Source organism: Salvelinus namaycush, chromosome 12 (assembly GCF_016432855.1).
Source record: "Salvelinus namaycush isolate Seneca chromosome 12, SaNama_1.0, whole genome shotgun sequence".
Classification (NCBI taxonomy): Eukaryota; Metazoa; Chordata; class Actinopteri; order Salmoniformes; family Salmonidae; genus Salvelinus; species Salvelinus namaycush.
Window position 1 is genome coordinate 53,165,919 of NC_052318.1, and position 26,440 is coordinate 53,192,358.

Below are 26,440 nucleotides of genomic sequence, written 5' to 3' on the forward strand. Positions count from 1 at the left end.
TGGACTAGATTGATAAGAGATTCATGATTTGTGATCAGGGTCGTACGCAGACCTTTGATGGAGCAGGTTTTGAATTCAAAGTGTTCTACTTCTCCTTTTGCCAAATTCACCATTATTAATTGTTTTGCATAGGCCTTCATTTTCAGCAAAAAAAACATCACACATTGTAGGCTAATGCACAACTCGTCGGTCCTCACAGATGGGCTATTGCAGCAGACGACCACACCGGGTTCCATTCCTACCAGCAAGAAGAAGCGGCTCCAGTGGGCACGCAATCACCAACACTGGACAATTGAGGAGTTGAAAAACATTGCCTGCTCCGACGAATCCCGGTTCCTGTTGCGTCATGCTGATGGCAGAGTCGGGACTTGGCGTAAGCAGCATGAGTCCATGGATCCATCCTGCCTGATGTCAACGGTACAAGCGGGTGGTGGTGTACCACTGTCCAATCTACAGCAACTGCATGATGCCATCGCGTCAGCATGATCAACATCCCTGTGGAAAGTTTCCGACTTGTAGTATTCATTCCCCGAAGAATTCAGGCTATTCTGAAGGCAAAGGCGGGTCCCGACCCAGTACTAGATGGGTGTACCTAATAAACTGTGTATGTACAGTAAATTTGCAGCATTATTTGACAAAGGTAATCATATAAGAAACTGCAGAATCTGCTCTTTCTAATACTATATAGACATCAAAACATCTTACATGTATGTAACTCTGCAGAAGGGTTTGAAAAAGTGACTTTTTAGCGCTCCCTGCCTCTGTGTCAATTCCAAGATGCGCCCATCTCTTCATATACAATTTGACAATTGATAATATTGTCACCCATCAGACTATTGTCAATGAAGTCTTGTCTTTAGGCTAATTCTATTATTATATGTGTGAAATTAGTTTCGATATAGTTTAGGTGCAGTTTCGATGGGCCATCAGCTGGGCAGGCTGACAGAGTGTGAATGACTGGTGGTGAATGAGGAGCAGGGACAAGAAATTACCTCTTAAAACCACTTATAACACAAATTCTGTTTGTGATAATAAGATTCTGTGTTATATAGACTTATTAAGGAAAAGTCAAGGACGGGGGGAGGGTGCGTGACTTTAAAAATGGCAGAGTAAATAAAAATGGCAACATGACGCTCTCGGCTCTCCTGGTGTCAAAAGAGGGGGAAGGGCTGGGAAGAAAAGAACAAAGTAATTCCACCAATCGAAAGGAGGGAAAAAGGGCAGGCACTTCAGAACACCTAGGGTCTCTATCTGTGCTTGTTTATGATCATACCTACAGAGGAGATGATTAGAGACAAGACCTTCACCTGACCATGTGACCTGACTCCTGAACATAGCCTATAATTAAAGCCCAAAGCATCTCTTGTGGCGGTCAAATGGTCAGGAAAACTCCTGGCCCTATAGTGATGATTTATGATAGAGAATTCTCTCTCTCTCTTAGAATCCAAGTGTTCATCTTGCTGAGTGGTCAGAGAGCAAACACAAACATGCAGAATGTGAAGATGGTATCTTTACCGCTCTCCATAGCTGTCCCTTTAAATGTTCTCTTTCATTCAGTTTGTTTGTAAATGTTCTCTTTCATCCCTTCATCCATCCCTTCATCTGTGGATGGTTAGTGGGCTGCAGTACAGGACTGGATGCCTCAGTCTTCAGCAGTCTGGGACTATTTATTAATTAGTTATTCGGAACCCTGTTAGCTGCTTCTCTTCCTAGGGTCCACTACATACGGACTACATTGTCTCCACCCCCAGACCTGGCAGTGTGACATAGAAACCTCATTGGGGAACAACAGTCTTGTTTCATAAGGTAACGCATTCCCTCAGGTCCGTTGTGTGGGCAAATCTCACAATTATTAGTTTGTGGGGTAAATGTTTGTAATGGACTTAAGTCTTTCTGTCATCTCTCTCTCCCGGTCGCAGGTGTACATAGTGGCTACGGCAGTGGTTGGCCCGGTCTCTCTCAGACTACTATCCCTTGGACGATGATGATGAGTACGGGCGTGAGGTCCATCATCTTCTTCAGCATCTCCATGATGTCGTCGTGACCCTTCGCCCCCTCGATGAACTCCTCTAGGGTCAGCTCACCTGAGGGGGGAGGAGGGGACAAGTCAGGGGTCAACTCACAATAACCTCCAGGAAGACAGACAGGTGGTGACTCTTACCCTCTCCGTTGATGTCGATCTTCTTGAATATGAGCGACACAACCTCCTCTGGGGTGACATCCTGGTTCCGCGTGATGTCCTGGACTGCCTGAGAGAGAGAGAGAGAGAGAGAGAGAGAGAGAGAGAGAGAGAGAGAGAGAGAGAGAGAGAGAGAGAGAGAGAGAGAGAGAAACATTTCTTAATTGCTTCTTAATTTTTGGAATACGATTATGACAAGTATTTTTTGTATTATCCGTGATCGGAAAAAAGCTCATTTCAGCTGCCAGCACACATCATCTCTCTTTCACTCAAACAGTGTGAAGCGCTTGTGTGCTCAAAACAACTATTGGCTACTTCTTCTGCCTGTAAAGAAGCGGGCGGGGTATCGGTTGAGCCTGCTGCAACGAGATTGGATTAGAACAAGCCGCTCTCCCTCTACTCTCATTTCCTCCGACAGACACGTATCACTCAGCCACTCATCTCAGGGCACAAGTCTCCCCTTCTCCAAACATCATGTATGAATCAGAATCCGTTGCTTGTCATTGTTGTTCAATCTAGTTATTTTCTGTAGACTTTGCTGAGGCCATAGGGTTGTTTTTGTCTGTCTACTTGGTGTTGTTTAGTACCCCTCCTTTGTCTGTCTGTGTAATTATTCTATTGCTGACAATGTCTGTTGTTACGTCGTGATCCAAGCCCATGCTTCTTGCTATTATTATTTATTCTCGCCCAGGCATGTTTACTGAGCTACAGATCATTAGAAAATAATACGACAAATGTAGTTTATTTTGATTGATCAAATGTTCTGGCATAATTGTCAGGAGAGAAGTTTTGCTCCTCTCTAAAGTGAACCCCTATATGGGTAAAGTGAATTACCCTACCCTCATCTAAATCTGTCTGGAGTAAATGCAGGCAGTAGTAGCCAGCCATGCATTAGTCCATTTACTGTATTAGCCTATTTCGTTGATAATTGAGTAGGACTAAGTAAGTAAATAGCCCTAATGTGCATTGTCATCTGTCAGGGTCATTTACATTTGAATAATGTGTGTGAATGAGTGAAGGAACATAACAATGTGATCTGAGTGAAGAAGTAATGCGCACTTGAGGGATAGGCTTTACCGGCATTTAAAGCAGACTTCCGGGTTTTCCAACCACGAGTAAATCCGATTACAAGTATCAAGTGTGATAAACGGATATGATTGCGAATACAAGTATGACAAAATCGGCACACCCCTACTGCTTACGTTGGCTCAATCGGAAATGACCTCTACATTTCTCCAGTGGAATCTGTAACACTTCAGCTTTACAGTTTGAATAGAGCCATTGATCATGACGAACAAAATTATAAATACATGAAACATAATTATTTTATCTTTGATAAAAAATATAAAAAATAAACACAAACAACATGTCAACAACACAACCACAACACCTGGTACACACCACAACATGCCCTGTCCATGAAGGTACAAAAACACACAGTAGCCTCCCCTTTCCATATAGATAAAAAACATTAGGAACACCTTCCTATTATTGAGGTGCACCCCCTATTATTGAGGTGCACCCCCTTTGGCCCTCAGAACAGAATCATTTTGTCGGGTCATGGACTAAAAGGTGTCGAAAGTGTTCCACAGGGATGCTGGCCCATGTTGACTCCAATGCTTCCCCCAGTTGTGTTAAGTTGGCTGGATGTCCATTGGGTGGTGGACCATTCTTGATACACACAGGAAACTGTGGAGCGTAAAAAACCCACCAGCGTTGTAGTTCTTGACACAAATAGGTGTGCCTGGCACCTAAACTCAGCAAAAAAAGAAACGTCCCTTTTTCAGGACCCTGTCTTTCAAACATAATTCATAAAAGTCCAGATAACTTCACAGATCTTCATTGTAAAGGATTTAACACTATTTCCCATGCTTGTTCAATGAACCATAAACAATTAATGAACATGCACCTGTGGAACGGTCGTTAAGACACTAACAGCTGACAGACGGTAGGCAATTAAGGTCACAGTTATGAAAACTTAGGACACCAAAGAGGCCTTTCTACTGACTCTGAAAAACACCAAAAGAAAGATGCCCAGGGTCCCTGCTCATCTGTGTGAACGTGCCTTAGGCATGCTGCAAAGAGGCATGAGGACTGCAGATTTGGCCGGACTGTGAGATGCCTAACACAGAGCTACAGGGACTGGGACCTGTTGGATCAGAGGGTGAGGGCTAGGGGCATTCCCGCCCAGAAATGTACGGGAACTTGCAGGTGCCTTGGTGGAAGAGTGGGGTAACATCTCACAGCAAGAACTGAGGAGATGCACTGCAGTATTTAATGCAGCTGGTGGCCACACCATATACTGACTGTTACTTTTGATTTTGACCCCCCCTTTGTTCAGGGACACATTATTCCATTTCTGTTAGTCACATGTCTGTGGAACTTGTTCAGTTTATGTCTCAGTTGTTGAATCTTGTTATGTTCATACAAATATTTGCACATGTTACGTTTGCTGAAAATAAACGCAGTTGACAGTGAGAGGACGTTTCTTTTTTTGCTGAGTTTACTACCATACCCCTTTCAAAGGCACTTAAATATTTTGTCTTGCCCATTCACCCTCTGAAAGAGCACTCAGTGCACATATAACATTCAAACACCATTATGTCTGTTAGGTAATGTCCCACTCCTCAAGATGGTCAATGTAAGGTTTCCAGATTTTATCATACATGTATTTTTTTCCCTTCATTTTATAAAACACATAATCTAATGGAAAGAATTCAGAAAGCATTCCTACCCCTTGACTTATTCCATATTTTGTTGTGTTACTGCCTGAAATCAAAACTGATGAAATAGATTTTTGTTGTATCACCCATCGACACACAACACCCCATAATGACAAAGTGAAAACATGTATTTTTTAAATGAAATACAGAAATATCTCTTTTACATAAGTATTCCCACCCCTAAGTCAATACATGTTAGAAGCCCCTTTGGCAGTGTCTACAGCTGTGAGTCTTTCTTGGCAAGTCTCTAAGAACTTTGCATACTTGGATTGTACAATATTTGCATATTATTTAAAAAAATTCTTCAAGCTCTGTCAAGTTGGTTGTTGATCATTGCTAGACAGCCATTTTGAAATCTTGCTATAGATTTTCAAGCCGATTTAAGTAAAAACTGTAACTCGGCCACTCAGGAACATTCAATGTCGTCTTGCTGAGCAACTCCAGTGTATATTTGACCTTGAGTTTTAGGTTATTGTCCTGCGGAAAGGTGAATTTGTCTCCCAGTGTCTGTTGGAAAGCAGACGTAGCCAGGTTTTTATCTATGATTTTGCCTATGCTTAGCTCTATTCCATTTATTTTTACCCTAAAAAAAACTCCTTAGTCCTTGCCGATGACAAGCATACCCATAATATTATGCAGCCACCACCATGCTTGAGAATATAAAGAGTGGTACTCTATGATGTGCTGTGTTTGCCCGAAACATAACGCTTTGTATTCAGGACATGAAGTTAATTTCTTTGCAACATTTTCAGCAATTTAATTTCAGTGTCTTAATGAATGTTTTGAAATATTTTTATTCCGTACAGGCTTCCTTTTTTCTGTCTTTTACAGTATGTTAGTATTGTGGAGTAACTACAATGTTGTTGATCCATCCTCAGTTTTCTCCTATCACAGCCATTCAACTCTGTAACGGTTTTAAAGTCACCATTGGGCTCATGGTGAAATCCCTAAGCAGTTTCCTTCCTCTCAGGCAACTGAGTTAGGAAGGATGCCTGTATATTTGCAGTGACTGGGTGTATTGATACACCATCCAAAGTGTGATTAAGAACTTCACCATTCTCAAAGGGAAAGGGAATGCTTTTTTTAACACATCTACCCAACCTGGTCTCAAAGCATTTTGTATTATTCTGTATGTAAATCCGATATCCCTTTAGTATATGTTACGTTTCGTATGGTATGTATTCATTTGTGGATGTCCATCAGCAATTTCGTATGATATGTTATGAATTACAATTCATATTATATGTTACTAATTTACAAAAACGTACAATATGTTGCGAATTTGCAAAATATACAATATGTTATGAATTTGAACAACAAATTGTTGCGAGGTGGCTAACATTAGCTAGCTGGTTAACGTTAACTAGGCTAGGAGTTAGGGTTAGGAGATAGGTTAAAGGGTTAAGGTTAGGGTTAGGGGAAGGGTTAGCAAAAAGGGTTAAGGTAAGAGTTAGGGGAAGGGTTAGCTAACATACTAAGTATACATAACAAAAAATATAAATGCAACATGCAACAATTTCAAAGATTTTACTGAGTTACACTTCATAGAAGGAAATCAGTCAATTGAAATACATGAATTAGGTCTATTCTATGGATTTCACATTCAAATGGCCTAATCTATGGATTTCACATGACTGGGCACTGGTGCAGCCATGGGCGGGCCTGGGAGGTAATAAACCCCCCCCCCCCCCCTCCCCCCCCTCCTCAGACGATCCCGCAGGTGAAGAAGCCGGATGTGGAGGTCCTGGTTACACGTGGTCTGCGGTTGTGAGGCCGGTTGGATGTACTACCAAATTCTCTAAAACAACAATGGAGGTGGCTTATGGTAGAGAAATTAACATTAAATTCCCTAGCAAAAGCTCTGTTGGGCATTCTTTCAGTCCGAATGCCAATTGCACACTCCCTCAAAACTTGGGACAGCTGTTGCATTGTGTTGTGTGACAAAACTGCACATTTTAGAGTGGCCTTTTATTGTCCCCAGCACAAGGTGCACCTGTGTAATGATCATGCTGTTTAATCAGCTTCTTGACATGCCACACCTGTCAGGAGGATAGATTCACTTGGCAAAGAATAAATGCTCACTAACAGGGATGTAAACCAATTTGTGCACAAAATTTGAGCAAAATTTTTCTTTTTTTGCATATGGATAATTTAGGGGATCTTTTATTTCAGCTCATGAAATATGTGACCAACACTTTACATGTTGTGTTAATATTTTTGTCCAATATAGTTGAAAAGTTGCTAATTAGCTAAAATGCTAAAGTTGTCTGTTAAGCGATTCAAACTCACAACCTTTGAGTTGCTAGACGTTGCTAGACAATATACAAATTGGCTTAATTATTTATTTACTAACTAACTAAATAATCACACAGAATTACATAACAAACAAACAGTAGATATTTGGGTTACTACATGATACAAAGAAAAAGTCCCTAGCGGATGAAGCCGATATGACGGCTTGGTAGACATAGGAAAGGGGTGGGGACTGAGAAAGAGCGGAAAAGACTAAATGGATTCACTACACACAGTGGATATTATATTAATTGAAATGCTAATCTTTGCACATGAACGGCCGCTCATTCGAGAATAATTGCAACGTATATATTTATGTTGTCTTCTCTGTTGGAATCGCCTGTCCGTCTGCTGGAGAGTCAGTTCATCAGAGAGCCTCTGGTTAATTTCCCCAGAAGCCACAATGTCCTTAGTGTTTGTAGCTTTCCCCACGGCTCTGGATAGTGTCTGTTGTAATGGATACATCAGGCATACCATGTTCTTAGAATAGATGTTTCGGCGGTTGTTGGTATTCTCGTACTAGATTTACGTAATTTCAAGCTGCAGACTACTAATTATAAGTCTAAGATTTGCTCTTATACTGTAGTGATTGATAGTCTCAGAGTTTAACCATTTCCAGCAGTGTAGCCAAAACTACAGCTGTATGGTCTCCGTGGCCTATAGAATTGTCCCGGCGTTCTCTGACTTAATGTATATTTTGTAAGAAGTGGGTTTTATACTCTGTGGAAGAAGGGCGGTCCATGACGTCTAATGTATTGTCTGGCCTCACGGGGGCGTGGCCACTGACTAGTTAAAACTTTTATATGGAGAACTATTCTCATTTAGAAGGCTAACATCACATTACATATTTTCACAAATAGTTTCATATTTACTCATTCATTTAATCCAACATTTAGATGTTAACCTGACAGCTGGGAAATGTACACATGAAGAGATATAGTTGTGTGTTTCCTGTCCTTCATGATGTCACAAAATCAAACAACTTTGACAGGATTGTTCTTTAAATACCCATGGACCATTCCCACATTCTCAAAAATTTCAAATATTTTTTTAATCCTCCAATTTTGGGGATTAGGAGTTCAGGTTTCTTTCCATAGGTTTCTTTCCCCTCTCTTTCTGCATGACCAGGGGGCGAGAGTCTCTGCCAGGAATTTATGACCTGTCGTAAAGTCATACAATTTGTGGTGGGAGAGAGAGAGTAGAGAGGTCATGAGCAGATGAGCTCCTGCATTTTTCAGCATGTTCTTAAATAAAGATAGATTTGGAGTTAGATAAACTTTTTTTGTCAGGGACATATACAGGATGCTACCCTCTACAACATAACCTTCACTCCAAATCAAAACCTACAACCTGATTTTAAACGGAATTACAGAATCACCTGGAAGGCTTAAAACTACCAAAGATTATTATTCCAAAGCTATACAGCAAATGCTCTGGAAAACAACAGAAACCTGAAAACACCATCCAACCTGGAACTGAGTGAGTAATGTTTAGTCTGAAGCTATATTTTATTTCCAAAAGCTAAGAAGAAAAATACATTACATTACTTCATAAGGACTCCATGTACAGTGGGGCAAAAAAGTATTCAGTCAGCCACCAATTGTGCAAGTTCTCCCACTTAAAAAGATGAGAGAGGCCTGTAATTCATCATAGGTACACTTCAACTATGACAGACAAAATGAGAAGAAAAAAAATCCAGAAAATCACATTGTAGGATTTTTAATGAATTTATTTGCAAATTATGGTGGAAAATAAGTATTTGGTGAATAACAAAAGTTTATCTAAATACTTTGTTATATACCCTTTGTTGGCAATGACAGAGGTTAAACGTTTTCTGTAAGTCTTCACAAGGTTTTCACACACTGTTGCTGGTATTTTGGCCCATTCCTCCATGCAGATCTCCTCTAGAGCAGTGATGTTTTGGGGCTGTTGCTGGGCAACACAGACTTTCAACTCCCTCCAAAGATTTTCTATGGGGTTGAGATCTGGAGACTATCTGGAGATCTAGGCCACTCCAGGACCTTGAAATGCTTCTTACGAAGCCACTCCTTCGTTGCCCGGGCGGTGTGTTTGGGATCATTGTCATGCTGAAAGACCCAGCCACGTTTCATCTTCAATGCCCTTGCTGAAGGAAGGAGGTTTTCACTCAAAATCTCACGATACATGGCCCCATTCATTCTGTCCTTTACACGGATCAGTCGTCCTGGTCCCTTTGCAGAAAAACAGCCCCAAAGCATGATGTTTCCACCCCCATGCTTCACAGTAGGTATGGTGTTCTTTGAATACAACTCAGCATTCTTTGTCCTCCAAACACGACGAGTTGAGTTTTTACCAAAAGGTTCTATTTTGGTTTCATCTGACCATATGACATTCTCCCAATCTTCTTCTGGATCATCCAAATGCTCTCTAGCAAACTTCAGACGGGCCTGGACATGTACTGGCTTAAGCAGGGGGACACGTCTGGCACTGCAGGATTTGAGTCCCTGGCGGCGTAGTGTGTTACTGATGGTAGGCTTTGTTACTTTGGTCCCAGCTCTCTGCAGGTCATTCACTAGGCCCCCCCGTGTGGTTCTGGGATTTCTGCTCACCGTTCTTGTGATCATTTTGACCCCACGGGGTGAGATCTTGCGTGGAGCCCCAGAACGAGGGAGGTTATCAGTGGTCTTGTATGTCTTCCATTTCCTAATAATTGCTCCCACAGTTGATTTCTTCAAACCAAGCTGCTTACCTATTGCAGATTCAGTCTTCCCAGCCTGGTGCAGGTCTACAATTTTGTTTCTGGTGTCCTTTGACAGCTCTTTGGTCTTGGCCATAGTGGAGTTTGGAGTGTGACTGTTTTTCTCATTTTGTCTGTCATAGTTGAAGTGATGAAAATTACAGGCCTCTCTCATCTTTTTAAGTGGGAGAACTTGCACAATTGGTGGCTGACTAAATACTTTTTTGCCCCACTGTATATAGGTAAGAGATTCTAGCTAGCTACATTTTCAGATATTACATGTTTCTCATTTTGTCAGAAATTAAATTTCATTGCATTTTAAAGAATACTGTTAGCTAGCTAGCTAACGTTAGCTGGCTGGCCTGCTAGCTAACATTACGTGTATGATCTGTGTAGTAATATTATTCGTATCTCAGATCCCTTTGCATTGCTAGTAATAGCCTAATGTTAACTAGCTAGCTAATATTGAACCTAGTTGGTTAGCTTTAGCTACCTGTAGGTTCATGCAGGGTAGTAACATTATGAGTTGGGATTATGGCTCATTGTTTAGCTAGCTAGCTAGCTTCATGTCTAAACAAAAGACTCCACTTTGCAAGTAACCATTTCACTGTACCGTTTACACCTCCTGTATCCTGTGCATGTGACAAAAAAACTTTGATTTTATTTGATATAGTGTCTGTTTACCAGAGACGGTAATGTGAAGAACAACATGACCTGCACCAAAGTCAGATTAGTTAGGCCAACAAGACAGTGTCAATGTTAAAAAATTCTCTGGTAGAATGCCCTGCTTTTATTTCCTTACACTCACAACCGTAAGCTATTTTCTGTAAATAACTCACCATTTATTTGTTAATAATGATCTTGTTGAGAGTTTATTTTCCTGTAATAATGAATACAAGTTAGCTAAAGTTAAGACGTTGTCAACTATATGATATGGTCATTATTTGAATTTAACGTTAGCTAGCTAGCCAATAAGCTAGAAACGAACCAAAACATTGTTTATAAAGTTGCTTTTAGTTGCCTGGTTTGCTAGATTGACATATACTAAATTCATTTTTAAACGGATGGGTTTATTGGTGTGAAAATACACCAGTTATGCTATTTTGAGCCACCAGGCTGCTGATGTCATGCAGCCTGTTGTTTTTGTGTTTATACTTTTTCAAAACGTCAACGACAAGTTTGACAATAGAATGTTCTTGATGTCACTGCGACAACATGTTACAGTATAGCTTCCGTCCCTCTCCTCGCTCCTACTTCAAGGTCTCAGAGCGAGTGACGTCACCGATTGAAACGCTATTAGCGCGCACCACCGCTAACTAGCTAGCCATTTCACATCGGTTACATACAGACATGTCGATAGACATATTCCAAACCAGCCTTTAGTCCTCAAATCTTTGGTTGTTTAGTACACTACCACACTCACTCTGTTTAGCACATGGCCTCACATGTGAACCCTTAAAGAGAAACAGGATGCACCTGAGATTAATTTCAAGTCTCATAGCAAAGGGTCTGAATACTTATGTAAATAAAGTATTTCAGTTTTTTTAATGAATTTGCAAACATTTCTAAAAACCTGTTTTTGCTTTGTCATTATGGGGTATTGTGTGTAGATTGATGTTTTTTTTTAAATGAAGCTGAATACGGAAAACTTTCCGAGTGCACTGTATATACAGTATACTGTATATTATATATTACACTACAATATATGAGCATTTTCCCACTGAAGTCAGTTGCGACGCCGAACTGCAGTCAGGTCAAGACCCTAGTAAGGTTGACGAGCACACAGATGAGCTTCCCTGAGATGTTTTCTGGTTTATTGGTTGCACAAAACCACAGTTTCCTCAGCTGTATGGGTGGCTGGTCTCAGAGGGTCCCGCAGGTGAAGAAGCTGGATGTGTATATCTTGGGCTTGCGTGGTTACACGTGATCTGCGGTTTTGAGGTCGGTTGGACATACTACCAAATTCTCTAAAACAACAATGGAGGTGGCTTATGGTAGAGAAATTAACATTAAATTATCTGGCAACAGCTCTGGTGGACATTCCTGCAGTCAGCATGCCAATTGCACGCTCCCTCTAAATTTGAGACATCTGTGGCAATGTGTTGTGTGACAAAACTTCCCATTTGAAAGTGGCTTTTTATTTCCCCCAGCACAAGGTGCACCTGTGTAATGATCATGCTGTTTAATTAGCTTCTTGATATGCCACACCTGTCAGGTGGATAGATTATCTTGGCAAAGGAGAAATTTGTGCACAACATTTGAGAGAAATAAGCTTTTTGTGCGTATGGAACATTTCAGGGATCTTTTATTTCAGCTCATGAAACATGGGACCAGTATTTTGTGTTCATATTTTTGTTCAGTATAGAATCTATGGTCTGAGGGGCTTTGTACCTTTTTCCTTTCTATCACTTCTAACTCTATGGTCACACCACCAATGCAATGAGGTCACCACCAATGAGGTCATTCCACCAATGAGGTCACAGCATGGGAGTTCCTTCCTGTCTCTCTCTGTGTGAGGGAGGGATTAGTTGAGCTCATCTCCACAGATTAAATAAGTGTCCTTGTTTCGTCCAATTTCAAGTTCAATCCAACCTACTTCTTTAAATGAATCTCCCTTGATGCCTTCTATTTTGACCGTTTCAAAGTAACATTTGAGGATTAGATTGGATGCCATTCAACTTTTTCCAGGAAGTTGTTAAATTAACCATTACTTTTTATGTCATGGGAAGTCACCAACCTGGTGTTTTTTGACGTTTTTAAGACATGATGTTGACTCATGTTTAGAAGCCCTGATAAGCAGTGTTGTAGTACACTATTTGTTGTGGATATGGTTAGCAAAATAGAATAGCATTAGCCTTGCATGGTGATGTCACCCTGTCTTGAAGTCAACTAAGGCTAAGCTAAGCCTCTTGCAGCTTGCTCTAGTCATGCATGGTAAAGAATCCTGGCAGGCCTCGTACATCCAACAAATACCTGTCCTTTACCTAAATGATTTAGTCAATTAGCATAAGACTTGACCGCTTTCGATGTGTAGCCTATATTACCGTGAATATTGTCTCCAACTCATCCTTGTCGATTTTCCCGTTGCCGTCCTGGTCAAACAATTTGAAGTACCACTTGAGTTTCTGGTTGATTTCTCCCTTCAGCATCAGACTGATGGCTGCGATGTACTCTACAAAATCTATGTACCCGTCCTGAAACAGAGATAGAGAAAGAGAGAGAAAGGGTGAAGAAAGGGTACAAACAACAATACTTTTGCATGCCTTTGCAGCCATTTTGTCAAAACAATGTCTCCTCAGTGCACAGAATAATATATTTGATTTAATATATCCCACCTTCTGTAATTACATATATTAGATACATAGCCATGCTGTATATCTAAATATATCTCTGGACACATGGTCTTAGGGACACTGGATGCACCATAAAGTTGAACCTAGTTTACCTGTCCTACTGTAGGTGGGTGTCGTGTCATGTCCTGGGTTTACCCCGTGTTCTGTCCGTCTTGGTCAACACATCCACCCACAATCCACCCCTGGCGACAGCACCACCACTAAAGCTCTCTCCATCTGTACGAAGCTTTCCATTGAGCCCGTGCCAACTAAGAGACTTAGCTAATGGCACACTTCGAGAACGGCACACTTTGATCACTCACCCGGTGGGCACAACCCCTGAAGGAGGAATCCCACATAGTTTATCATACCAACATGTCCAGTCTGTTCTGGACAATGTAATCCGAAACCGAACAAAAAAAAGTACAAAACCTAATTTCTCTGCCGTGTGTACTTTACTACTCTTCCATTGTCAGCGTACTGTAGGTCAATTAACTGTAGTGGGGTATTATCCCCAGATTACCTACAGTACATAGGTAGTTAAGGTAATTAGCAGGTTTATCTATTAAGTGTCTTTCTGTGATAACGTTAGAGCTGTGTCACTCCCCCAGCACGCAAATTTAAAGATCACAATCTCCGCTCCTACGTCTACTCAACAGTTTTTGTGTCACAAATTCTACTCCACTTGCCTGGTGCCAGTCTGTTTTTGCTCTCTTGCCAACTTCTTATGGAATTGCAACGTGGTCTCAAGGCAATTCATATTAGTCTGTATGTAAATCTGTAACACTCCTTTTAGAATGACATATTACGTTAGTTTACGTTAGGAAAGTAATAGCTGTAGTACAATACCATATGAATTATAGTAGGCGGTCATTGTAAAAATAAGAATTTGTTCTTATCTGACTTGCCCAGGTAAGTAAAGTTGAACAACGAACTCTTCATTGAGACAATGCTGAAACATCAATCCAAGGGCTAGGCAGTGACACCTTTTCATTTGTGCCAAAATCAAAATGAAAGAAAAGTGATCTAGCAAATTCAGGAGACTATGGTGTGAAATAGGCTTTTAGAAATGCAGTCTTTATTTTATTACTTATCGTTAATGCCATCTTTGGTGTGCAAGCTTTTTTCCCCCCGCTCATATCGATATATTTTGTATTATTCGTCATACAGAAAGAAGTGTTACATTGCATGAAGTTTAAAATACATTCTGCCATTGTGTAATGTGACATATATTAACATGACCATTTTTTAACACACTAAAATAAAATTTAGAAAATTATTAATCAGATGTCTTCTGCAAATGAAGGTGATGATGATGCAATCTTTGCAAGAGGGAGCTTGATTTAGTTGGTCCTCAACTGGCGAATCAGCAATTTCATTCAGGCTAAGTGGGTTAGCAGGTTAGTTCTGAAGGATTCGTTGAAATAGAAATGTCCCTGGCTAAAATATGAGCCACTCTCCACAACCAACCTAGCCTTTCTGCCTAAAGTAACTAGACCATTAGTAGGTATCATACGTCTTGGAGGTGCTCAGAAATACATGAAGTATATTTTGTATCGTTCTGAGGCCAGGCTGGGAATTGTCATGCCAATCATTTTGTTTAGCTTGACAATGACAATGGAGTAGGCAAAAGCACAAACAGATTTGCAGTGGTGTAAAGTACTTAAGTAAAACTACTTTAAAGTACTACTTAAGTCGTTTTTGGGGGGTATCTGTACTTTACTATTTATATTTTAACCAACTTTTACTTCACTATATTCCCAAAGAAAATAATGTACTTTTACTCCATACATTTTCCCTAATCCTCAAAAACACTTGTTACACTTTGAATGCTTAAGCAGGACAGGAAAATTGTCAAATTCAAGAGAACATCCCTGGTCATCCCAACTGCCTCTGATCTGTTGTACTCACTCAAATCCATGCTTCTTTTGTCAATTATGTCTGTTGGAGTGTTCCCCTGGCTATCCATAAATAAAACATTTAATCGTGCCATCTGGTTTGCTTAATATACGTAAAAATAAAAAAAAGATTTATACGCAATGATCGGGCATGTGGGCTGGATTGATATAAATCCAACCCAAGGAAAACTGTTACGGTACCCTTCATTCTGTGACATACCATTTTTTTCTTAATAATCTCACAAATTGCAGTTTTGGACGAGACTGACTTTATGACAAAAATTATCCTATTTACACGTACTACATTTTGACTCTCGAATAAATGTTTCTGTCAAATATCAATGCCACATAGGCCATTTTCTACCAAATTAGTTGTTTATTGCCTTCAGTTGCTTTAACTCAGCTCATTCCTCACACATTCTCCTACAGAAAACACACCACACACACACACCACACAAATCTACTTAGAACACTATAAACACACACAGGCTCCGCTGAGGTATATTGGCCCTACACAGTGGCTCTGTCAGCACATTGGTGTGTGAGCCAATGGAAGCTCCTGTTCTCTCAGCTGACGGTTCAGCTCTTAGATCTATATCAAAGCATGTTAGCATATTCATGTTATAAGTGGCTCTGCCATCTTCCACCTCTCACATGCTATAGTCTACAATTGAAAATGTCATGTACTCTGAAAATGCACTCCAATGCATTAAAATGCATTAAAATGCACTCCAATGCATTAAAACTGAGGATGACAGCAATTGCATCTCTGCATCCAACTCAATAGTGCAGTCTGCAGAAAGAAACTATGGCACACCTACCGTAAGGTCCTGCAAGCCTGAGTGCTAGTCTATTTATGCCCACTCCTTTTCATTAATTGTTATGCCAAACACATCATGCATAAACAGATCTGGGACCAGGGACCTGCAGCTCCAGTGACAGCTAAGCAGCTAAGCAGTGAGAGACAGAAGAGACAAAATAATAGAGGGAACTTAGAACGTGGCACCTGCAGTAACTCCAAACTCAAGACTGACCCAATTACCCCTGCTCTTCTCCCAACATACAGAATGTCAAAATAAAAGTCCCATGATGTCACAATAGAGGTCCCACATTAACATACACTTGAAATACATGACTTATATTGGCTTTATACCATCCTAATGCACTGTCACTCCCAGTCCCTCTATAAACGTGTGTATCTTCATCATCATCATGATCATCTCACCCCGTCCATGTCGAAGGTGAAGAAGACTTGGTCCACGTAGCTGGTAGCGTTCGCGTTCATCCCCCGCAGACCCAGCATGCCCTTGAGTTCGAACAGCGTGATGAGTCCTGACGGAGACTCCTTCATAAACTTGTTGTACCAGTGGTGCATATCCTCTGCCAGGATATCATCCAGGTTAGAGCCGTGGTTCCCCATGTCTGAGAGGTGGCGCTGGGCTGAGAAGAGGGACGGTCGATGGAGCCTCTCACCTTCTGAGGGATGAGTACTGGTTACAGGAAAGCTGGGCTGAGATCAATGACCTGTAGAGGTAGAGTAGACCCTGTTTTCTCTGGCTGACTCTGCTGTCACCCTTTTGGGTGAGATGGGGTAGTTCTGCTGGATTAGGTTGGGTTCTGGAGAGCTGATGGATGCAGAGGTCCTGAGGTTCACCTGTAGAGAAGGTAGGTTGCTAGGGGACTGAGGGAGCTGCAGTCCCTGTCCAACTCCCTGGCTCTGTGTCCCTCAGAGAATCAAGAGACAGAAGAAAAGAGTAGAGAAGATGTTGCAATGTTGCGTGAGGAGCTGCTTCCTGGCTGCGATCAGTCACTCCAGTCTGGCCCTGTACAGTACAGTAATGTACTTCAGGAAGGACAGAGAACAGGACTCGTTAAACCTCTTAGTGTTGCTGCAGGACACAGAACAGGAGGGAAACACTTTAAATAACACCCTAATGAGATAACCAACCCATCCCAACCCTCTGCTAGACTTTGACATGCAAGTGAAGGACGGGGTACTGGCACTGAAACAGGGGTGATTATATAACTAACGAGCTACAGCAGCTGGACACAGAAGCTCCCCTTTGCTCTGCTCAGAGACATGACCTTCCGTCTCTACAGACCAAACAGACAAGACAATAAGAGGAAGATATAAGACAAGGAGACAGGTACAGGGAGAAAGACCAGACAGGGAGAGAGACCAGACCGGGCAACAGGTACAGGGACACAGGTACACAAGGAGACAGACCAGACAGGGAGAAACAGGGAGACAGGTACAGGGAGTCAGACCAGACAGAGACAAGTAGACAGACCAGACAGGGAGACAGGCCAGACAGACCAGCCAAGGAGACAGACCAGACAAGAAGAATGGGAGACATACCATGTCAACATGGAGTCAGTCCAGATAGAGATACAGGTACAGGGAGACAAGTAAACAGGTACAGGGAGCGAGACCAGACAGGGACACAGGTACACAAGGAGACAGACCAGACAGGGAAACAGGTACAGGGAGTCAGACCAGACAGATAGACAGACCAGACAGGGAGGCAGTCCAGACAGACCAGCCAAGGAGACAGACCAGACAAGAAGAATGGGAGACATACCATGTCAACATGGAGTCAGTCCAGATAGAGATACAGGTACAGGGAGACAAGTAGACAGGTACAGGGAGAGAGACCAGACAGGGAAACAGGTAGACAGACCAGACAGGGAGACAGTCCAGACAGACCAGACAGGGAGGCAGTCCAGACAGACCAGCCAAGGAGGCATACCAGACAGGGAAACATGGAGTCAGTCCAGATAGAGAGACAGGTACAGGAAGACAAGTAGACTGGTACAGGAAGACAAGTAGACAGGTACAGGGAAATAGGTAGACAGACCAGACATGGTCAAAGACAAGGACACAGGTACAGGAAGGCAGACCAGACAGGGAGACAGAGCAGACATATAAGGGAGCACCCCTGTCTAAGTTAACAATGTTATAAATTACAGTAATCAGGCTATTCCTAGAGGACCAATCAGTACTTTACCTGGATCAAACATTACGTTATGGAGACATTATGACATAGGCCAAAGGTTATGACATTATGACAAAGGCTTATGTTAAAAGGTAAAAGTTTGTAAGGTTATGGTGTTGGATATCATGCTGACATTATGTTGATGTAATGGGGACAAAATAGTGATGTTATCGGTACGTTATGAAGGCGTTATGGAGACATTATGGTGACATTATGACATAGGTCAAAGGTTATGACATTATGACAAAGGCTTATGTTAAAAGGTAAACGTTTTTAAGGTAATGGTGTTGGATATCATGTTGACATTATGTTGATGTAATGGGGACAAAATAGTGATGTTATCGGTACGTTATGAAGGCGTTATGGAGACATTATGGTGACATTATGACATAGGTCAAAGGTTATGACATTATGACAAAGGCTTATGTTAAAAGGTCAAATGTTGTAAGGTTATGGTGTTCGATATTCTGTTGATGTAATGGGGACAAAATGGGGATGTTATGGTGATGTTATGGGGACGTCATGTTGATGTCACATAAGATTACCTTTAACAGAGAAAGCATAAAGTATTATCTCTTCTTCCCAGTCTAGCCCCGGTGCATTATTGAACAAACTGAAGGCACGTTATTCAGCCATTCTTGAAAGGAAAATGGCATCAAGCCTCAGAGTGCTGATCTCACACGAGAGGTGAAAAGGTGAAAGAAGTGCTGATCTCACTGCAGGGAAAGGTGAAGAGGTCACAGTTGTGACCTTGATGGGGTTGATGCTATAACAACAGCCTGTGGTCAAACAGAGTTAGTTCTCAACTGAAGATCCTACTGTTTCAGCACACACCCCAACTCAACTCTCAGATTATCCCTATGGGATCCTTGTATCTGGATTATATCCTTCCTTTTGATTTAATCACATCTGAACCTGTGGGTTTCCTCATGGCCAGGGATAGATATACACTACAGGAATCAGAAATTGTAGAATTACACTTAAGTTTGAAGCAGGAACCTGTAGGTGAGAGAGGAGAGGGTGAGGAGGTGAAATACACATGGTTAGCAGATGTTATTGCGAGTGTAAAGAAATGCTTGTGCTTCTAGTTCAGCTACAGCTACATCTAACAAGCAATCTAACAATTCCACAACAACCACCTAATACACACAATCTAAGTAAAGGAATTGAATAAGAATCTATAAACTCAGCAAAAAAAGAAACGTCCCTTTTTCAGGACCCTGTCTTTCAAAGATAATTCGTAAAAATCCAAAAAACTTTACAGATCTTCATTGTAAAGGGTTTAAACACTGTTTCCCATGCTTGTTCAATGAATCATAAACAATTATTGAACATGCACCTGTTGTAACGGCTGTCATCCTCTGAAGAGGTGTAGCAAGGATCGGACCAATACGCGGCGTGGTAGGTGTCCATGTTTTAATATGGAAAACTGAACATGAACACAAATACAAAAACAACAAACATGAACAAACCGAAACAGTCCCGTGTGGCACAAACAATGACACAGGAAACAATCACTCACAAAATACCCAAAGAACATGGCTGCCTAAATATGGTTCCCAATCAGACACAACGATAAACACCTGCCTCTAATTGAGAACCAATCTAGGCAACCATAGACTTACATAAACACCTAGAATGAACACAACCCCATAAATCTACAAAAAAAAACCTAGACAGTACAAACACCCTAGACGAGACAAAAACACACAAACCACCCTCGTCACACCCTGACCTAACCAAAATAATAAAGAGAACAAAGATAACTAAGGCCAGGACGTGACAGTACTCCCCCCCCCCCCCCAAAGGTGCGGACTCCGGCCGCAAAAACCTAATCTAAAGGGGAGGGTCCGGGTGGGCCTCATTCATGGCGGCGGCTCGGGTGCGGGACGTAGACCCCACTCTACCATAGTCATTGCCCTCTTCAAGGGCCTCTTCAGAGGGACGACCCTCGCCTCCGACCTAGGGTCTAAGATCCTAATTAAAGGTCCCACTGGACTGAGAGGCAGCTCCGGACTGAGGGGTAGCTCCGGACAGAGGGGCAGCTCCGGACAGAGGGGCAGCTCCGGACAGAGGGGCAGCTCCGGACAGAGGGGCAGCTCCGGACAGAGGGGCAGCTCCGGACAGAGGTGCAGCTCCGGACAGAGGGGCAGCTCCGGACTGAGGGGCAGCTCCGGACTGAGGGGAAGCTCCGGACTGAGGGGCAGCTCCGGACTGGTGGGCGGCTCTGGCAGCTCCTGACTGGTGGGTGGCTCTGGCAGCTCCTGACTGGCGGGCGGCTCTGGCAGCGCTGGGCAGCGCAGGCGGCGCTGGGCAGACGGACAGCTCAGACGGCGCTGGGCAGACGGGCAGCGCAGGCGGCGCTGGGCAGACGGACAGCTCAGACGGCGCTGGGCAGACGGACAGCTCAGACATCGCTGGGCAGACGGGCAGCGCAGGCGGCGCTGGGCAGACGGGCACACCTGTAGGGAGGAGACGGAGAGACAGCCTGGTGCGTGGGGCTGCCACAGGACCCACCAGGCTGGGGAGACCTACAGGAGGCTTGGTGTTAGGAGGAGGCACCTGAAGGACCGGGCTGTGGGGGAGCACTGGAGCTCTGGTGCGCAGCCTTGGCACCACTCCCCCAGGCTGGAATACTACTCTAGCCCGGACCCTCCAGAGTGCAGGCACAGTTTGAACCGGGCTGTGGGTGAGCACTGGAGATCTAGTGCCTACTACACGCACCTCTCCCTTAGGCTCCACTCCCACATTTGCCCAGCACGAGCGGAGCGTAGGCATAGGACGCACTGCACCCTCCCAGCGCCCCGGAGACACAGCACGCAGAGCCGGCGCAGGATAACCTGGACCGAAACGGCGTACCGGAGACCAGACACGCTGAGCAGGCACAATACGCCCTGGCTGGATGCCCACACTCGCATGACACTTTCGGGGGGCTGCCCTATAGCGCACCGGGCTATGGGCACGTACTGGCGACACCGTGCGCCTAACCGCATAACACGGTGCCTGACCAGTAACGCGTTGCTTATAATAAGCACGAGGAGTGAGCTCAGGTCTGCTACCTGGCTTAGCCACACTCCCCGTGTGCCTCCCCCCCCAAAAAATTTGGGGATGCCTCTCGTACCTGTCGCGCTGCCGTGCTGCCTCCTCATATCGCCGCCGCTCAACTTTCGCAGCCTCCAGCTCTGCTTTGGGACGGCGATATTCCCCAGCCTGTGACCAGGGTCCTTTCCCATCCAGAATCTCCTCCCGGGTCCAGGAGTCCTGCGATCGCTGCTGCCCGATACCACGCTGCTTGGTCCTTGGTTGGTGGGTGATTCTGTAACGGCTGTCATCCTCTTCTTCCTCTGAAGAGGTGTAGCAAGGATCGGACCAATACGCGGGTGGTAGGTGTCCATGTTTTAATATGGAAAACTGAACATGAATATGAACACAAATACAAAAACAATAAATGTGAACAAACCGAAACAGTCCCGTGTGGCACAAACACTGACACAGGAAACAATCACCCACAAAATACCCAAAGAACATGGCTGCCTAAATATGGTTCCCAATCAGAGACAACGATAAACACCTGCCTCTAATTGAGAACCAATCTAGGCAACCATAGACTCACATAAACACCTAGAATGAACACAACCCCATAAATCTACAAAACAAAAACCTAGACAGTACAAACACCCTAGACGAGACAAAAACACACAAACCACCCTCGTCACACCCTGACCTAACCAAAATAATAAAGAGAACAAAGATAACTAAGGCCAGGGCGTGACACCTGTGGAACGGTCGTTAAAACATTAACAGCTTACAGACGGTAGGCAATTAAGGTCACAGTTATGAAAACTTAGGACACTAAAGAGGCCTTTCTACTGACTCTGAAAAACACCAAAAGAAAGATGCCCAGGGTCTCTACACATGAACGTGCCTTAGGCATGCTGCAAGGAGGCATGAGGATTGCAGATGTGGCCAGGGCAATAAATTGCAATGTCCGTACTGTGAGACACCTAAGACAGTGCTACAGGGAGACAGGATGGACAGCTGATCGTCCTCGCAGTGGCAGACCATGTGTAACAACACCTGCACAGGATCGGTACATCCGAACATCACACCTGCGGGACAGGTACAGGATGGCAACAACAACTGCCCGAGTTACACCAGGAACGCACACTCACTCCATCAGTACTCAGACTGTCCACAATAGGCTGAGAGAGCCTGGACTGAGGGCTTGTAGGCCTGTTGTAAGGCAGGTCCTCACCAGACATCACTGGCAACAATGTCGCCTATGGGCACAAACCCACCATCGCTGGACCAGACAGGAGGCCTGTACACCGAGGCCTGTACTCTGGAGCGAGATCGATTTGGAGGTGGACGGTCCGTCATGGTCTGGGGCGGTGTGTCACAGCATCATCGGACTGAGCTTGTTGTCATTGCAGGCAATCTTAATGCTGTGCATTACAGGGAAGATATCCTCCTCCCTCATGTGGTACCCTTCCTGCAGGCTCATCCTGACCTTCCAGCATGACAATGCCACCAACCATACTGCTTGTTCTGTGCGTGATTTCCTGCAAGAGGAATGTCAGTGTTCTGCCATGGCAGTGAAGAGCCCGGATCTCAATCCCATTGAGCATGTCTGGGACCTGTTGGATTGGAGGGTGAGGGCTAGGGCCATTCCCTCCAGAGATGTCTGGGAACTTGCAGGTGCCTCGGTGGAAGAGTGGGGTAACATCTCACAGCAAGAACTGGCAAATCTGGTGCAGTCCATGAGGAGGAGATGCACTGCAGTACTTAATGCAGCTGGTGGCCACACCAGATATGAACTGTTACTTTTGATTTTGACCCCCCCTTTGTTCAGGGACACATCATTCCATTTCTGTTAGTCACATGTCTGTGGAACTTGTTCAGTTTATGTCTCAATTGTTGAATCTTGTTATGTTCATACAAACATTTACACATGTTAAGTTTGCTTAAAATAAACGCAGTTGTCAGTGAGAGGACATTTCTTTTTTTGCTGAGTTTACATATAAACATATGGATGAGCAATGACCAAGCGGCAATAGATGGTACAAAATACAGTATATACATATGAGATGAGTAACGCAAGTTATGTAAACATTATTAAATTGGCATTATTAAAGTGACTAGTGATCCATTTATTAAAGTGACCAATGATTTCAAGTCTGAATGTAGGCAGCAGCCTCACTGTGTTAGTGATGGCTGTTTAACAGTCTGATGGCCTTGAGATAGAAGCTATTTTTCAGTCTCTCGGTCCCAGCTTTGGATGCACCTGTACTGACCTCGCCTTCTGGATGGGGTGAACAGGCAGTGGCTCGGATGGTTGTTGTCCTTGATGATCTTTTTGGCCTTCCTGTGACATCAGGTGCTGTAGATGTCCTGGAGGGCAGGTAGTTTGCCCCTGGTGAGGCGTTGTGCAGACCGCACCACCCTCTGGAGAGGCCTGCGGTTATGGGCGGTGCAGTTGCCGTACCAGGCGGTTATGCAGCCCGACAGGATGCTTTCAATTATGCATCTGTAAAAGTTTGTGAGGGTTTTAGGTGACAAGCCCAATGTATTCAGCCTCCTGAGGTTGAAGACACGCTTTGTGCCTTCTTCACCACACTGTCTGTGTGGGTGGAACATTTCAGTTTGTCCGTGATGTGTATGCAGAGGAACTTAAAACTTTCCACCTTCTCCACTGCTGTGGATAGGGGGGTGCTCCCTCTGCTGTTTCCTGAAGTCCCCGATCATCTCCTTTGTTTTGTTGAGTGAGATATTGTTTTCCTGACACCACACTCCGAGTGCCCTCACCTCCTCTCTGTAGGCTGTCTCGTCGTTGTTGGTAATCAAGCCTACTACTGTTGTGTCGTCTAAAAACGTGATGATTGAGTTGGAGGCGTGCATGTCCACGCAGTCATTGGTGAACAGGGAGTACAGGAGGGGGTTGAGCACGCACCCTTGTGGGGCCCCAGTGTTGAGGATCAGCGAAGTGGAGATGTTGTTTCCTACCGTCACCACCTGGGGGCGGCCCGTCGGGAAGTCCAGGACCCAATTGCACAGGGCGGGGTTGAGACCCAGGGCCTCAAGCTTACTGATGTTGACTGCTGAGCTGTAGTCAATGAACAGCACTCTTACATAGGTATTGCTCTTGTCCAGGTGCAATATGGCAGTGTGCAGAGTGATGGAAATTGCATCGTCTGTGGACCTATTGGGGCGGTATGCAAATTGAAGTGGGTCTAGGGTGACAGGTAAGGTGGAGGTGATATGATCCTTGACTAGTCTCTCAAAGCACTTCATGACGACAGAAGTGAGTGCTACGGGGCGATAGTCATTTAGTTCAGTTACCTTTGCCTACTTGGGTACAGAAGAATGGTGGCCATCTTGAAGCATGTGGGAACAGCAGACTGGCATAGGGAGAGATTGAATATGTCCGTAAACACACCAGCCAGCTGGTCTGCGCATGCTCTGAGGAGCATGCGCAGCATGCTAGGGATGCCGTCCGGGCCGGCAGCCCTGCCAGGGTTAACACGTTTAAATGGCTTGCTCACGTCGGACACGGAGAAGGAGGGGCGCAGTCCTTCTAAGCGGGCTGTGATGGTGGCAATTACACCATGAGTCGTTAATCATGAAACATGCACCCCCGTCCTTCTTCCCGGATAAATGTTTATTTCTGTCGGCGCGACGCACAAAGAATCCCGGTGGCTAACCAGAAGGTCGCTCCGTCTACCTCTTCTGTGGCGACATCGTTTTGGGTCAGCCTCTGGAATCAGTTCCAATGCCCTGGGTGGTTCGGACAAAGGATCCGCTTCGGGAAAGTTGTATTCCTGGTCATAGTCCTGGTAAGTTGACGTCGCTCTGATATCCAATAGTTCTTCCCGGCTGTATGTAATAACCCTTCAGATTTTCTGGGCTGACAATGTAAGAAATAATACGTAAATTAAACAAAACACTGCAAAGTTGCCTAAGGACTGTCGGCGCCAACTGAGATTGGGAATGGGTGAGGTCAGGGGTTGAGGTGAATGGGTTGGAAAGATAAGGGAAGGAGGGAGGGAAGTATGTGCACAAAGAGGCAAAGGGATGAGAAGTGAGTGAGTGAGAGAGTGAGCGCTGGAGGCCAACCTCACATCAATTTGCAGCCGAGCTGTCACCTGTCTGTCCTTGATGCAATGTCATTGAGAGGAGTTTCTGAGAAAGCAGACTCAGAGAAGGCAGACTCCTTGGTAGTGTATTAGGAAGTGTATAGTATTAGCCTTGGGAGCTGGGTTGTAAGGACGACCCCTTGGCAGTGAGCTAGGCACAGTGCATTGGGTACAGCACAGTGCTGGCAGTCTTTCTCATGTCTGGGTGTTGGCGGGCTTTCAAGAGCTTAGCTCTTAGCACGGCCACTGTTTCTATTCACACACATACTCCTCACAGGAACCCAGGGCACGCAAACTGCACAGTATAGTCGGAACACCAACACAAACACTCATGCATACGGTCAGGTCCAAAATGATTGGCACCCTATTAGCAAAAAATACAAAAAAGAATTGAGATTGGAGAACACATTGGGAGGAATCTTAGAGCATTCCTCCATTCAGAATATTTCCAGATTCTTGATATCCTTAGTCTGAGTTTCTGGACTGTCCTCAATGGGGTTCATGTCCGGAGACTGATATGGAAAGAAAGCTCTTAGGCCACACCAGTGGTGGGTTTTGCGTAGAAAGAAAGATGCATATGCAGAAAATAATCCCATACCTACTGTAAAATAGGGTGGTGGAGCTTTAACATAATGGAGCTATTTTACTTCCACTGGTCCTTCGGCCTTGTTAAGGTCAGCGGCATCATGAACTTTACCCAGTCCCGGAACATTTTAGCCAAAAACCTGGTTGCCTCTGCCAGGAGGCTGAAACTTGGCCCGCAAGTGGATCGGGAGGAGGTCAGAGACCTGGTCGTGTGGTGCCAGGACAACAAACTCTCCCTCAACATAATCAAGACAAAGGAGATGATTGTGGACTACAAGAAAAGGAGGACCAGGCAACGCCCTCATTCTCATCGACGGGGCTGTAGTGGAGCAGGTTGAGAGTCCACATCACCAACAAACTATCATGGTCCAAGCACACTAAGACAGTCGTGAAGAGGGAGCAACGAAGCCTATTCCCCCTCGGGAGACTGAAAATATTTGGCATGAGTCTTCATCGAGAGCATCCTGACTGGTTGCATCACTGCCTGGTTCAGCAACTGCTCAGCCTCCGTACGCACTACTACAGAGGGTAGTGAGTACGGTCCAGTACATCACTGGGGCCAAGCTGCCTGCCATCCAGGACCTCT

General features: G+C 44.2%; 1 protein-coding gene across 1 annotated transcript; it reads right to left on the reverse strand.

The window, feature by feature from the left end:
- Positions 1-1,959: 1,959 nt before the first annotated feature.
- guca1d (guanylate cyclase activator 1d) lies at positions 1,960-16,560 on the reverse strand. The gene is made up of 4 exons (XM_039006197.1): positions 16,366-16,560; positions 12,955-13,104; positions 2,162-2,249; positions 1,960-2,084 (listed from the first exon to the last, which is right to left on the reverse strand). The coding sequence occupies exons 1-4, from the start codon at positions 16,558-16,560 to the stop codon at positions 1,960-1,962; spliced, it is 558 nt and encodes a 185-aa protein (XP_038862125.1).
- Between the last annotated feature and the right edge of the window lie 9,880 nt (positions 16,561-26,440).